General features: G+C 51.1%; 2 gene segments (V, D, J or C); both read left to right on the top strand.

The window, feature by feature from the left end:
- The first annotated feature begins 7,712 nt into the window (after window positions 1–7,712).
- On the top strand, window positions 7,713–9,141 carry LOC108298926. The segment is given in 3 exon segments: window positions 7,713–7,871; window positions 8,273–8,598; window positions 9,070–9,141. Coding segments are annotated over 3 exon segments (444 nt in total).
- A 6,471-nt stretch (window positions 9,142–15,612) lies between these two features.
- Window positions 15,613–16,142, top strand: part of LOC108298925 — a 1,563-nt gene continuing 1,033 nt past the window's right edge. Inside the window, 2 exon segments of the V gene segment in view lie at window positions 15,613–15,742; window positions 15,860–16,138. Coding sequence covers window positions 15,697–15,742; window positions 15,860–16,138 — 325 coding nt within the window.

Below are 16,142 nucleotides of genomic sequence, written 5' to 3'. Positions count from 1 at the left end.
GAAATGTGTTTGTTATCTTCATGACCCCTCTCCTGTCTTCTCTTGCAGGCTCTGTGGCCTCCTGAGCTGATACAGCCGCCCTCAGTGTCACTGTCCCCAGGACAGTCAGCCAGGGTCACCTGCTCTGAAGATGTATTGAGGGAAAAATATGCCGACTGGTATCAGCAGAAGCCAGGCCAGGTCCCTGTGCTGGTGATATATGAAGATAGTGAGCGGCCCTCTGGAATCCCTGAGTGGTTCTATGGGTCCACCTCAGGAAACATGACCACCCTGACCATCAGCAGGGCTCTGAGTGAAGATGAGGCTATTACTGTTTTACTGTGAATCCTGACAATTTCACTGTGTGACAGGTAGCTGGGGAAGTGACATGCAAACCCCTTTCCCATCTGTGCTGTCTTCTTCCTCCAGCACCAGAAAGACTGTGGACAAAGCCACGAGCAGGTCTGGCCATGTTCCACTGGAGCTGTGACCTCCAGGCCACGTTTTTGTCCAGCCCTGCAGGTTGATTCTGCAGATGGTGGAGCAGAAGTGGATTTAGAGCTGCTATAATCAGAATTTACTGGTGTTTTCAGGCCTTAGCAGTGACTTGGGAAAATAAGAACTAGATGGAAGATCAGAGAGATGTAGACAACCATCAATTGGCCTTAGATTTCCATTGGATGGTGACTGGGTCACTCATTCTTCCAACTATCCTATATCAGTTACCAAAAATGCCCAGCTCAGCTCAACACATGAGGTACCAGGTTTCCATGGAAGCCTGGAATTTTGAACAGCAAATACATAGGAGGGGACCCTGTGGCATCTGCCTAGATTTGCTTTTCTGAGATCACCCACCCACAACCCTTTGAAGGTTGTCAAAACTCAGAGCTGGGCCCTCACTGGGAAGTGTTGTTGGTTCCAGAAAAGTTTCTTCCTCCTATTTAGGCCAGTTTTGAGAGTTTTGGTGTGAGGACTGCATGAGGCCAAGATCCCAAGCCCTGTGTTCACACAAGGTGACACTGAACGGCCTTCTAGCTCCAGATCCCGTGGTGTGGATGCCTGGGGCCTCAGTTGCACCATTAGTCTGGGTCAGGGTCTTCTTTGTAAGCAATGCCTCCGTCACACTTTCCAGATCCTCTGTGCATTCAAATCTGTATCTCAGAGCCTATGTCCAAGGAACCCAAACTAAGATGGCCAGCTGTCACCAAAATGACCCACTGTAGACCTGAGGTGCCCACTATACAGTGAGATTCACCAGCAAATTTCCTAAATTTCTACTGTGTACATCCAAATGCCCAACTCTATCTGAGTATTCCTTGTATTCTTATAAAATGAAAAGGGAGCCTGAGATGCCAGGTGCTCTGAGTTCTGAAGGAGAGGGGGCATCAGATCCTCCTACAAGAAATCCATGGGAAGAAGAGCAGCCTCACCCCACACAGGGACCAGAGATGCACCCACAGGTGGAGCTGCAGGATGGACGGCGCCCTCCTCCGCCCTCCACATCCTGCACAGACCATCACTCTTTTCACCCCTCCTTCAGATGATCAATGTTGACACTTACTAAGCCACCACAGCTCAGCCTTGTCAATCGGATGCCTTCAAGTCTCCATCTGCCACAGAATCTCAACATAAAGAGTCTCCCAAAATAATAACAGTAACAGTAGATATAAAAAGTTTATAAAATATTTCATAAGCGATTTTAGGTTGTGTGCATGTGTAAATTATTTTTCATGCTTTGGGTTAAATAAATTATATTAGTGAACCTAGTTTACATTTTTAAAATCTCTAACATGGTGAGTAGACGGTAGGATTCACATGCGGCTCTCATCACATCATGACTGCACAGTGCTGCTCTGGTCTTACCCCTTCAGGTGGCAGGTGCCGTGGAGTAACCTGCTTCAGCAAGCCCCATGTCCACCCATAGGACACATGTGTGAAGCCAGGGAGAGGCGCTGCTGGAAGAGAAATGAGAACACGAGTGTGGACCAGCTGTTTCTGCAGGTGACTGAGTCCTGGAGCCCTGACCCTGCTCTACCCTAGATGTGTCACATCCATCTCACCAGAGGTCATTGCTGGCCTCCCTGAGCTCACAACTGGGGGGATCTGACAGTTCTGGCAATATGGTCACTTGATGTCCAGTGTGATCCTGTATCTCCCAGGGCCCAGTAAGACAAAAGGGGCTGTTTTTCCAAAGGGAAATAATAGTCTACTGCCCCAGACATGGACTTCTTCCAAAACCCCATGAGTCTACATTGGGATCCTCCAGTGGGGTTTGCCATGTACAGGAGGTTTCGGTTCCCATGGTAGAGTCTGCTGGATTCTCTGGCCTCAACAGCAGGACACTCCCAACCCTGCCTGCACCTGCTGCACAGCCTCCCTGCTCTGAGCCCAAAAAACAGTGGGTGACATTTATGGCTCCTGATATACATGTTGGAGCCACATCCCAAGTGTAAATATGCTACTCCTAGACCTGTATAGACCGTGTGTCTCTTTCTTCCGGGGGGAATTGAAGGATCTAATAACATGTTCTTCATTTTCTAGGAGATTCTCAGCTGCTCCAGACAATGAAACTCCCAATTTCAGCTAATATGGAGGAGGAAACATCTTAGTTTATATCCACTCTCAAAAGTGCATGGATCACACAAAAGCTTCCAATAGACCATCCCCATCATGTACGTATGATTCAACTATGATGTCCAGATGGTCCGAGCCCCCATGATGGTATCATCACAGGGAAGGGAGAGCTAACGATGCTGGGCAGAGAAGGTGTGAATGTATACTGCTGTCCAGCCCACACGAATGCGCACGGATTCTCATCCTGTTCTCTAAGGGGAATAGACAAGACCTCAGTATCTGTCTCAGTGGTGCACTGTGCACCTGCGCCCACAGCACTCTGTCCCAGGAGATCCCCATCTGGCGCAGATGTTACAAATGCCACTATTGCCCATCTGGGTCTGTACAAATCTGGTCCATCTTCCAGGATCATTCAACCATTGTGAAGAACAGTCCAGTAAACTGAAAACGAGGACCCCAGAAGTTATCACTAGTACTGCAGGAGAGGAGAGAGCTTTCTCAGAGGGCACAGTCCTGTTGAAATTCCTCTGCTCCTTGGGAAAATAAAAACGGCCCAGAAAGGCCCCTGGGGCAGCATCTCATCTGAGTTCCTGGATGAAGCATACCCTCTCATGTGCTGAGATTTCACAGAAGCTGGGGTTGAAGTGCAAACATCATCTTTGGTTTACCCTTCGATTTTCGTTTTAAAAAACTTTTTATCATTTTTTTTTTTTTGAGACAAGAGTTTTGCTATTGTTGCCCAGGCTGGAGTGCAGTGGTGCAATCTTGGCTCACTGCAACCTGCCCTTCCCAGGTTCAAGCAATTCTCCTGCCTCAGCCTTCGGAGTAGCTGTGATTACAAGTGCCAGCCACCACACCTGGCCATTTTTTTGTATGTGTATTTTTAGTCGAGAGGGGATTTCACCATGTTGGCCAGGCTGGTCTCGAACTCTTGATCTCAGGTGATCCACCCATATCAGCCTCCCAAAGTGCTAGGATTATGCGTGGGAGCCACCACGCCCAGATGAGATTTTCTAAATCTTTGGCTAAACCACAATACAAGAGGGAAGCTTCACAGGTTTCCCTGCTGCTTGGGCCTCAGTGAGGACTGACTCAGCCAGTCTCAGGCTCCTGGAGACCTCCTGGGAGGTCTGCACTAGGAAACCCTTTTCAGCACAGCCTGGGGCAGGTAAAGGACCCTTGCTCTCATATTCTTCTCCCTGATAATTTAGCATCCAGAGAAAAATAAGAACCTGAGTCCAGGAAGATCAAACCCCACAGATGAGGTCTCCTCATTCTCCCATGACAGCCCTAGCTCTGCATTTCCAAAAGCAAGAGCATCTTCCCAGTATGAAGACCCAGGGGCAAAGAGGGAGTTTCTCACAGGGGTGATTAGGACCAAAGCTGCCTTGGTCAGTGGAAGAAAACTTCTCAGCTCACATCTGACCTGGAATGACTTAGCCATAACTGTGCAGGATCAGCTGCATGTGAGCGTCATGTTTTTGCTCCATGAAAAAATACCTTGTGTGACTCTTGGGTGAAATCCTACCATAGGTGATATTTCTCTGCCTATTGCTTCAACTGATGTTTTTCATCATTCACTGTAGGACACTTGCAGAAGGTAAGGGTGTCAGGTGTGGGATGTATCGATCAGGAAAAGCAGAGGCTTCCTGTATCAATGCCATTACTTGTATTTGTGCCCAGACCTCATGGAACTGGGAAAAATAGAAAAGAAAATGATACTCTGCTCAAAAAAGCCCCGAGAAATATGATTGTATTAATATAGTTACAACCTACTAATTGAGATAATGGTACATTAACTTAGATAGACAATTTTTATGGTGGGATTCCTAACCCTAACATATTTTATTAAAATTTTTATCAGGGTAAAAGATCATTGAAAGGTGGATGTTTGATTAAATCTGGAGTCTTTTACTTTGGACTGCAATCAGCCAACGATTGCAGGGTGCTGGCTGCCCTCCCAGGCCCTGACTGCCTCCATGTCCAAGTAAAGTAGCCATCCCCACAGGCAACTGGAAGAGCTGGCGAGGGGAAGGTGTTTGCATCAGGGCCTCAAAATTCAGCTCAGGATTTACTCACGTTCCCTCCCCAAGCCCAGGCTGGTTCCAGGACATTAAGCGGTGAGCTTCATTATGTGTCTAGGACTTCCCTGGTCCTGCTCTTCATCTTCCTTCCCCAGTGACCTTGAGATTGTCACTCCATCTCACAGGCCCTTCCTTTCCCTGTCATGTGCACTCCCTGAATTCTCTTCTCCTGCGTTAGCAAATCTCTAGAACTTGAGGGAAAGCAGTGCTGGGTCACCACATGGGGCCCCAGAAAGCTGGCCCAGGACCAGACAGACACACAGGCAGCAGGGTGGGTCCCTAAGGGCTGCATGGTGGGTATCAGGTAGAGGGGAGGGACTGGGAAACACTCCCCTGGCTGTCTTCTGGGCCAGGTGAACCAGGGAGGGGCTGGGACCTGGGCTGGACCCATGTGAGCCACACCTGTCCCCATCACAGGAGCATCTTCCTGGTCACAAGTGATTTTGTTTCCTATGCTGCCCCAGATCATCTAATTTATTACCTGTGAATTTCAAACACTACACATCATTCCTGTCCCAAATTCTCCACTTGTGAGCAAATGTCACATCTGACCTGAACTGGCTTCCATCCCAGATCCCCTGCAGGCTTCCCACAGTCACTTGAGATCCTCACACACCCAAGACCCTTCCCTGCAGGGCACAGACATAGCTCCCTGCACGCATTTCCATCACGTATTTCTTCACTCCTTCCTCAAAGGAGCTCCACAGACTCCTCTTCAGGGAGGCTTCTCCAACCACTGAATCTACAGCATCCGACCACTCAGCTTCTGTTGAAACTTGCCAGGATTATCTGCATAGAGCCTACAATTCCATGTTTATTTTTTCTATCATTATCTTTTGATTGCTTTATTTCTATGAATCATTGCATTATCCGTCAGAAGTGGTTTTTCACTACAAGGACGCATGTGGCAGGAACCAGGGAGCATCCAATCTTCTCCCACAAAAAGAAGTCTGCGCGTATTTGGTGGTCATTTTCCAGATGTGCAGCAGTTTAATAGGAACCTCAGATATTTCTAACTTTCCATTCCCGTCAATGCAGTGCTGACTTTGCTTTCATTGTTGTTGATGTAAGACCTCAGCTTGGCTGCTGCAACTCCGGCTATCACACCATGTTCAAGAGAAAAAGCAAACCACAAATCCAATAGTGTCCTTCCTTCACAAGAGGAAAAGTTCCCTGAGAAGAACCTCAGCCACCTGACTCTTACATATCATGGACCAAAGCTGGGCTACATGGTCATTGCTGGCTGGGAGAAACTGGGAATTTGCCTGGCTTTCAAGTGAATAGAGGGGATGACGCACAGGTAGAAGGTGGTAGGGTGTGTCTCCTGGTCTGTAAACCAGGGTGCCCACGGCACTGACTCAGAAACAGGAGACAAAACCCCTCAGAGCAAAGATGATGTCTTCCTCATGCTGAATTCCTAAAATGCATTCTGGCCGGGACAGAGTGGGTCAGGGTGAATATTTGTTGGGTGAATGAGCTTCTGTCTCTGATGTCTTTCAGGAGTCACCAGCAACACACATTGGTCTTGTATTTGTATCCAGAACCAGTCAAAGTCACCCCTGAGTCCTGTACCTCTCAGCACCAAGCCACACCCAGAGATACATGTAGGGAGCCTCAGGAGGGTCCTGTCACCTCGTCCTGCACATGGGAGTGTTTGTATTTCCATCAGGAATCTGAGTGGCTTGTGCTGGGTCTTGAAGCAGGAAGGGGCCACACAGAGAAGAGGAATTTCTCCCTGAGGTCAGCAATCCATCAATCAGGGAATCAGGAACCTGAGCCGCAGATTCTGAAGCTAACCTGGACCCAGGATGCCTCTGAGCCTCCAGCTGCCAGTGTAGAAGGGCCACCAGATGACAGCAGAGAGTAACCTGAGAAAAACACCTGGGGATAGGGAGGGTCTGGGTATCAGGCGGACACTGAGATGCAGGGAGGGTTAGTGACCACGACCTGAGACCTGGAAGGAAATAGATTCTTCTTTTCTTAGTGTGTTTGTCCTTGACACTGATGTTTACATTTTTCTGACGTCCTGGTTCTCAGATCTGTCTCTTGGACATGGTGCTTATTTTTGTGGCACAGATTCAGGCACTTTGCCTCTTCCCATCGCCGTGGCCCCCATCCCACGGTCACACGTGCCATCCCATTCTGCAGTCACACGTGTCCCACCTCCCTGTCCTTTGCTCTGGGAGTCCCCGTCCTGCAGACACAGCAGATTCTCCTTCCCCACCACTCCTCCGCATTCCCGAAACTGTCCTGGGATCCTGCCAAATCACAGCTCTTGATTTCCTCATGTGGCATAAAATACTTGCTCATTAATCTTCTGTTGACTTCAGTTTTCTTCTATTGATACATTTTCCCAGCACCTGAAGACAACTTAGTTACAATAAACATTCACTTCCGGGGTCTTAGAGTTTGCAGCCTCCTCTCATTCTCTCATGAAGCAAATGTTTCCTTTACCTACTGATTTGTCCCTGTCCTGAAAGCACCCTGGGGATACTGAGGCACAGCACCTATGACCCGGCACTAGAACTCAGAGCCAAGGTAGAAACCTACCGCATCCCATGGATCTTCCAAAACTCCGCTTGTAACCGAGGAATTTCATTCTCCCCTGGCAGTGAGGAGCTGCGCCCTCGGGTGGGACCTGCACCTGTTCAAAGCTTGTGCTGAAGAGTGGGGATAAAGAGGGTCCCTGCGCTGGGCTCTGGAATGTGTCTTCAAAATGACTTTAAGCCCATACCAGACATCTCATGTCTGACATAAAATATTGATGATCAGGATATTACTAGAGAAGCAGAAACAAGTTAACCACCTGCCTCCTGAGGCAGGATGAAATGGAGGAAAGGACCGTGGACCCCAGGTAACTTGTCCCTCACCATGGTGACTCTTGCAACCTCTTGAACAGGGCCAACCACCATCCCATAGGACCAACTTTATATCCCCTGGAGAATACAGAGAAATTCATCTCTGAATTTTTCCATGGGTGGAAGAGGTCGGTAAGGAGGGGTCACCCCTTCTCTATCTGTGTCCCTTAGGGCTGAGCCCTTCTCTGAAACCACAGAGCTCCTCCAGCAGCTGCCCCTGACTCTGCTGATTTGCATCACGGGCCGCTCTCTCAGCAAGGGGATAAGAGAGGCCTGGGAGGAACCTGCCCAGCCTGGGCCTCAGGAAGCAGCATCGGGGGAGCCTCAGCCATGGCCTGGACCCCTCTCCTCCTCGGCCTCCTCGCTCACTGCACAGGTGCTGTCCCCGGGGTCTCACCAACCTGCGCAGCCGCAGGGCTCTGGTTCCAGCGTGGCCTTGAGTCTGAGCTCAGCAGGGCCCTGCCTGTGGTGGGCAGGATGCTCATGACCTGCTGCAGGGGGAGGGGCTGGCGGGGCTGAAGTCCCCCACACTCTGCTCAAAGGCTTGTGAGAGCCTGAGGGGCTGCCCCTGCCAGGAGAGAGGAGTGGGTTTTCAGGTCAAAGCCTCCATGCAACAGGAAAGTCCATGGGCCACTGGGACTGGGGTGCATTGCAGGGGATACCCTAAGTGTTCACAGACTCTCTGGAGCTTGTCCCGGGCCAGGAGAGCAGGGGATTTAATACAAAGGGTCTTTCACCTGCAGCAAATCTATCTTTTTATTCTCTTTATCTTTGCAGGCTCTGCGACCTCCTATGAGCTGACTCAGCCACACTCGGTGTCAGTGGCCCCAGGACAGACGGCCAGTATTACCTGTGGGGGAAACAACATTGGAAGTGAATATGTGCACTGGTACCAGCAGAAATCAGGCCAGGCCCCAGTGCTGGTCATCTATAGGAATAGCAACAGGCCCTCAGGGATCCCTGAGCGATTCTCTGGCTCCAACTCTGGGAACACCGCCACCCTGACCATCAGCGGGGTCGAGGCCGGGGATGAGGCTGACTATTACTGTGAGGTGTGGGACGGTAGTGGTAAACATCCCACAGTGACCCAGGCAGATGGGGAAGTGAGACAAAAACACCCTCCCAGCCTCTGTCACCCTCTACTCCAGCCTCGGGAGGCCTGTGGATAAAACCATGAGTGAATCTGGGTCAGTTCACCTGGATCTGAGCCCCCAGGCTGCCCTTCCCTCCAGCCCCCTCCAGGAGTCTGGGTCTGAGCCCCCAGGCTGCCCTTCCCTCCAGCCCCCTCCAGGAGTCTGGATCTGAGCCCCCAGGCTGCCCTTACCTCCAGCACCCTCCAGGAGTCTCTACATGCCCTATGCACGCATCAGGCATAGACATGACTTGGAAGGACCAGAGTCATCTGGTGACTTGGGGCTGCTGTGTGATTTACAGAGTGAGGGCCGGGATGGAAAGACAGACAGATGCAACCTCTGTCCACTGTCCTGCCCCTGGGTGGTCATGTGGTGGGGATGGGGCCAGTCCTTAGACCACCTGTCAGGGTCAGGCCCCAGAACTGCTGCCCATCCCTGCAGAGGTCCTGGGCCCCAGGCTGCATGGCGGCCTGTGACTCCCAACAGAGCAAACCAGAGGAGGGGACACTGTGAAGTCTGCCCAGATCCCCTCTTCAATGTGACCACCTAGCACCGCTGAGAACCCAGCAGCTCAGAGCTGTGCCCTCACTGGGAAGGGCTCTTGGCTGCAGAAAGCTTCCTCAAGGTGATGTCCCTTCTCACAGGAGTTCAGTTTAATGAACCAAGATCTCAAGTCACTGCCTCAATTAAGATGCCACTGAATGAAGGGGCTCCCAGCTCCGGAGCTCGCTGTGTGGACGCCTGAGGCCTCGGCAGCAACCCTCTCATGAGTCTGGAAATCTCCAATCCAGAGTCGGATTCCAGTGAGCCCCATCTAAGATGGCCAGGAGTTCCCAACTTGGGCCATCAGGGACACGAGGTGCCACGATACACTGAGAACTCTAATTTCTGTCTGAAATTTTCAGAGTAAATGTTGAAATGCTCAACCTGACGGTTCCTTGAATTTATTTTATTTTATTTTATTTTTGGAGACGGAGTTTGGCTCTTGTTACCCAGGCTGGAGTGCAATGGCGCGATTTCGGCTCACCGCAACCTCCGCTTCCTGGGTTGAGGGAATTCTCCTGCCTCAGCCTCCTGAGTAGCTGGGATTACAGGCACGTGCCACTATGACCAGCTCATTTTTTGTATTTTTAGTAGAGACGGGGTTTCACCATGTTGACCAGAAGGGTCTCGATCCCTTGACCTTGTGATCCATCCGCCTCGACATCCCAAAGTACTGGGATTACAGGCGTGAGCCACCGTGCCCGGCCCGGTTCCTTGAATTTTATGGAATGAAAAGGGAGCCTGACATGCCAGGTGCTCTGGGCTGAGGGAGAGTTGGAGTCAGATCTCCACGCAGAGAATCCCGGGGCAGGTGGAGCAGCCTCATCCCACCCAGAGACCACAGATGCACCCACAGGGTGAGCTGCAGGATGGACGCTGCCCACCGCCACCCTCCACCTCTTCTGCAAATGTCACTCCTTTCTACAACCCCAACCAGAGATGAAGATATGATGAACTATGTAAAACACAGGTCACTTGTCATATCAAAAGCCACTGCAGGCCACCCTGGTCAGCAGAAAACCCATTCCCCTCCCATCAACTACACGGCCCGCAAATAATTAATCTCCTGGAAAATAACAATAACAACAGACATGAAAATCTACGTAATATATCTCATAATTTCATGCTGATAACATGTAAAAATGATAGGATTCTGCTTTATTGACTTAAATGAAATCTACTATTTATTCAAATTTCCTTGTCTTACCTTTTCATTTTTAATGTAGCGATTAGACACTAGGGGTCACAGGAGGATCGTGTCACACCGTTATTGGACAGGGCTGGTCAGGACTCTTACAGGTGACAGATGCTTTTGAGTACCCTCGTGTAGGAAGCCCATCTCCACCAGACGATGTAAGTGTGAACCCAGGAAGAGGCGCTGGGACAATAGGGAGGAGAACCTGCTTGTGGGTAAGACAGTGCCCTTGGGCCCCGCTCCGGCTCCATCCTACGAGAGCCACATCTGTCTCACTGTGCGTCATTTCGTGCCCTGCCTGAGCTCATGACTGGGGGGATCTCACAGGTCTGGCTGTGTGGTCACTGCTGTCCCATGTGGTTCTGGATGTAACAAAGCCTATAAATACAGAAGGAGTTGTTTTCAAAATGTAAACAATTCTCTACTACACATGACATACACTTGTTGCTAATCCCATGGGTCTACAGTAGGATTCTCCTCTGAAGCTTTGCCTTAAGCACAAGGTTTCAGTTCCTGTGCCCAATCCCCTGTTATGGTGGAGTCTGCTAGTTTCTGTGGCCCAACAGCAGGACACTCACACCCCTGCCTGCACCTGCTGCAGAGACTTTCTGCTCTTGGCCCCAAAACAACAGGTGACACAGTTCTGAGACCCATGATTTACGGTGTCAGTATTCAGGTCTCAGGGGTCCCTGTGGCTTCTCTGGCTCCAGGTCTGGAAACACAGGCTTCATGACCATCTCTGGGCTCCAGGCTGAGGACGAGGCTGGTTATTACAGCAGCTCATATAGGAGAGGTGGCATTTCCCACAGTGGTCCAAGTTCATGGGGAATTGAGACACAAAATTCCCCCTGGCTCTCTGGCTCTCCCTTGCTCTGAAGATGCTTCCTCACCCTGTTCAAGGGGCTTCCGGCAGCACGGCCTTGAGAATTCCTCTCTCTCAGCTCCTCTCCTTTCTCACCACGAAGTTCAAAAGGAAACCTGCTCTGTGATTTCTCATCCAGGACAGGGACAGCTTCCTTTCGCTTGTGTGTATGTTGTGGTCCTTGCACGTGCAACAATTCCCAGATCTTCAAATGCAGGCACTTCCTCAGAAGAAGATGCCTGACAGGTGCCATCACTGCTGTTTTTAGGGATGTCCTCACCCTAAACGCATCCCCATCTCCGACAGTGTGCAGACCCCTCTTCACGGAAGTCATTGCAGGGAGTTTCAAGAAATCGCATCTTACTCCACTCTGAATTGCACCTGCCCCACCTCCTCACAACCATATATGCCACCTCTCTGTGTGGAGCCAGAGGGGTTCACATGTGGCACAGAATGAAGCCTAACTCCATGATCCCTGCCCTCCCAGGTGACAGGCATTCTGGGGTCACCTAGAGGAGGGAAGCTCCTGGGCTCCATCTTCCTCACCAGCAGGGGGCAGCAGAACTGCAGACGGAAGAGGCTGGGTCTGCCCGGGGGAGGCTAAGAGGGAGGCCAGCCCTGAAGGCTCAAGTGGTGTCGAACGATCGGTCCTGAGTTTGGAAGTCCAGTAAGGTGCCTTGTATCCCCTCGGGCTGCAGGAACCCCGTCCTGAGGGTCAGACTCACACAGTCACCCAGGTCACTGACAGGAGCCTGGACACAGTGAGGGCCTCACCTGGGAAATGCAGCTGCAGGTGCTGGGCAGTGGTGCCAACATGGGCAGTTCCCACAGGGCTGGGATTTTCTGTGAGACACCCCCGAGGTCATGGTGCACTAGGAGGTGGGCACAGTGTGAGGGGCAGGGCTCCCGCCAGAGTTCTTCACCCAGAATGGCTGCCTGAGCCTCCTGTCACTCTCAGGGTCTTGTCCCTCTCTGTCCAGCAGCATTCTGGGGACCGGAACCCTCAGTCCTGGGCACTTCCAGAGACCCCACATCTCTTCTCCCTCTGACTTTCCTTCCAACTCCAGGCAGACTCTGGCTCAGGGTCAGCTCCTGTGCTCAGGGGAGTCTCAGATGGGTGGGGTGGTGCATTCATGGTCCTGGTTCCTGGATGGGGCATCCCCAGCCTCCTTGAGCAGATGCTCTCCACCGGGAAGGGGATTCTGTCCTGCCTCAGGCCACAGCTCTGGCCACCAGGTGGTCTTTGGCTCAGTGACAGGATACATTTCATTGCAGGGACCAGGGCCCACCCACCCCGCAGAGCCCATGCCCTGTGCAAACGCTGTGTCCCTGGGGTGCTCACAGAGGCCATGAGGCTTAAAGTGGATTTTCCATCAGTATTTCATGTAAATTTGTAAAATGCACAAGAAAACCACACTGGACTCAGAAACCTGGTGTTTTTCTGGTGCTTTTTTACGAGTTTACATAAAATACGGACGGGAAAAATAAATAAACAGTGGCAGAGCTGAGGATGGCCATGGCTGGTCTGCAGTTGGGATGGGGATGGCCTAGAAGGATCAGTGCCATGGGTGAAATGAGAGCAGACGTCCTGATGACTCCACATGTGTGAGTGGTTCCTTACGTGACTCAACCATTCTCACTGAAATATTTAACAGGTGTGCTAATGACACATACATCATTTAGATAAAATGACCAGCATGGGACATTTCCTCCAGCCAGGAAGACAGTGGGCAACGTCATGAGCAGGGCTGGCCCAGCTCACCTGGATCTGAGACCCCCGGATCTGAGCCCTCCAGGCAGGTTCTGCAGAGGTGGCATCAAGAGTGGATTTCGGACTTGGGTGACCAGGATGTATTGGCGTTTGGGGACTCAGTTGTGATTTATGGAAATGGGACCTGATTTGGATCATCAGACCGAGGTGGACATCCATCAGTTGGTCTCTGGATTTCCACAGGTCATGGGAAGCCAGTCCTTGGCCTGAGTATCTTGGATCAGGCCTCAGAACTGCCCAGCTCAGGCTCAAGACTCTGCCTCAATATAGAAGGGCCTGAAAATCCTCCCAGCTCCACAGGTCCCTGTAGGGTTGACAGAGGCCTCAATGTGGGTCAGAGTCTCCTTCTGGCCAGTGTTCCTCCCTCACCTCCTTTCACATCCTCTGTGCCTGCAATTCTCCATCTCAGAGTCTGCCTCCAGGGAAGGCGAATGAAGATAAGCAGCCATCCCCAACATGAGCCATGCGGGACCTGAGGAGGCCTCTGTGCACTGGAAAGCACCAGTTTATTCCTAAATTAGCATTGTGGGTATCAAATGCCCAGTGAGATCTGAGTTTTTCTTGCATCTATGTGGAATGAAAATGAGTCTGACTTGCCAGGTGCTCTGGGATCTAAGGGGGAGTTGGAGTCAGATCTCCCTGAAGGGAAACCCGGGGCATGAGGAGCAGTCTCACCCCACACAGGGACCACAGATGCACCTACAGAGTGAGCTGCAGAATGGGCACTGCCCACCTCTACCCTCCACGTCCTGTGCAAAAAATCATTCTTTTTACCCCTCCTTCAGCCTATCAAATTTGACACTTAAAAAGCTACCAGGATCCATCCTTGTCAACAGGAAACCCATTGTCATCTCCATCAGCCACACAATGTCTAAAAATGATTCACAAAATAATAACAATAGCCATGAAAAGTATACGAAATGTCTCATAAATAATTGTCCTTCGATTATGTATGAAAGTGATACTATTTTTGATATGCTAGATAAATAAAACATATTACTTAAACTCATTTACTTCTTTGTATTTCTAATGCGGTGACCAGACATTGAGATTCCCATGAGGCTCACATCGTATTGGGACTGAACAGTGCTGGTTCTCTCCTGCTTCAGGGTACAGGGGCTGTGGAGTGACCTGGGCAGGAAGCCCCATGTGCACCCACAGGACATCAGTGTGAACCCAGGGAGAGGCGCTGGTGTAAGAGAGATGAGAACACAGTGGTGAACCACTGCTTGTGCAGGGGACTGAGCCTTCACTTTGAGCCAAAGAAGTTTCCTTTCCTCTCTTCAATCCTGAACAAGAGGGCTTTCTGGACTTCTTTTTGTTTTCAGGTTTGTGCCCCTTCATGTTTGGGGCTGTCTGGAATCCCAGCCAGGGGACACGGAGGAAATCCAGGAGGCTCACCCTGACTCTGTTGAAGTTCATCTGCTGGTGCCATCCCAAACTGCTGCGTACGGCGATTTCCTTTCCTGGTGCTCAGACAGCTGCTCCATGCACTTGCCATGGTTTCAGAGATGAATCCAGGCGGGAAGACAGCATAGTGTATGTTATAATATTTAAATTAAATCTCAACCCATTCATATTTATTTTAATTATGCAACATTAAAAAAATTTTCATAGGCATTGGGGAAACATGAAAAGAGATTAAGAGTATTTTGAGGAAGAAACCAAAAATGTATTTATCAAATGTCTGTGTGTCTTCAGCGTTCAGGGTTGAGAGCGGTCAGCTTTAGTTTGCCCTGACGATGTGCTCAGACGGGGGAAAGCAAGAAAGCAGGAAACACGCATCTCTGTGACCTGACACGTCAATCACAGCAAAATCGAAATAAATCTTTCAATAAATCATTCACAGTATATATCACTGTGGTGCACACAGAAAGGTCTCTTGGCAAACTCCCTTTGTCCTGCTGGGTCATATCCCCATGGATCACCCGTGTGCAGAGTGGACTCTGTGGTCCCCATTTCTCAGGCTAAGAACCAGAGGGTGGGAAGGACGAGTCGCCTGCTCGTGAGTGGGAAGGGCAGGATTGGGAGCAGCAGATTCCGGCTCAGGGCTGTGGCCCTGTCGGGGCTCCCTGTTCCCTCCACAGGGTCCCCATCACATTTCCCCGTGTGGGTGTGGGTGCATTTTCTGGGGTGGCTGACGTGCTCCAGGGATTCGGTGCTGCAGATGCTTCAGCACAGAGCATTGGGTGGGGGTGGGGATGGACCAGGCTGCAGCTGGGGAGACCAGAGACCAAAGAAACCCAGCAGAGAGTTCCACGGGGTGGGTAGCCCCATTCCTGGCAGTAGAGACAGCCTGCAGGTGGGTACCCAACAGAGGGCACTGCAGAATGTGACCAGGCCTGGGAGTCACAGAGACACAGACACCACACAGCAGAGACACGGAGGGCCAGGAGCTCACTCAGGTGAGGGGCTTCCGCAGATCTTTCTCTCCTGAGAAAATCAGGTACAAAAAAATTAGGTACTTGCCATCAGAATAGACAAACAAAGACTTTCATCTTTTCAGCTGAGCTGCACTGTCTAGGGAAACAGAAATCTTTGAGCCCAGACCCAGGTGAGGGTGGGGTCAGGCATGGAGCTCACGACCCAGATTTGCGTGGAGGCCCCGCCCTCTCTGAGGCAGAGGAGATAAGACAGGGCTGGGGGCAGGCCCAGTGCTGTGGTCTCAGGAGGCAGCGCTCTCGGGACTTCTCCACTATGGCCTGGAATCTGCTCCTCCTCATTCTCCTCACTCAGGGCACAGGTGACACCTCCAGGGAAGGGACCCCAGGGACCTCTGGGCCGATCCTTGGTCTCCTGCTCCTCAGGCTCACCTGGGCCCAGCACTGACTCACTAGAGTGTGTTTCTTCCTCTTTCCAGGGTCCTGGGCTCAGTCTGTCCTGACTCAGCCTCGCTCAGTGTCCGGGTCTCCTGGACAGTCGGTCACCATCTCCTGCACTGGAACCAGCAGTGATGTTGGGGGTTATAACTATGTCTCCTGGTACCAGCAGCACCCAGGCACAGCCCCCAGACTCATGATTTATGATGTCAGCAGTCGGCCCTCAGGAGTCCCTAATCGCTTCTCTGGCTCCAAGTCTGGCAACACGGCCTCCCTGACCATCTCTGGGCTCCAGGCTGAGGACGAGGCTGATTATTACTGCAG

Source organism: Cebus imitator, unplaced genomic scaffold (assembly GCF_001604975.1).
Source record: "Cebus imitator isolate Cc_AM_T3 unplaced genomic scaffold, Cebus_imitator-1.0 Scaffold1219, whole genome shotgun sequence".
Taxonomy (NCBI): domain Eukaryota; kingdom Metazoa; phylum Chordata; class Mammalia; order Primates; family Cebidae; genus Cebus; species Cebus imitator.
Note: the sequence above shows the minus strand (reverse complement) of the source record. Positions and strands in the feature narration are given on the sequence as shown.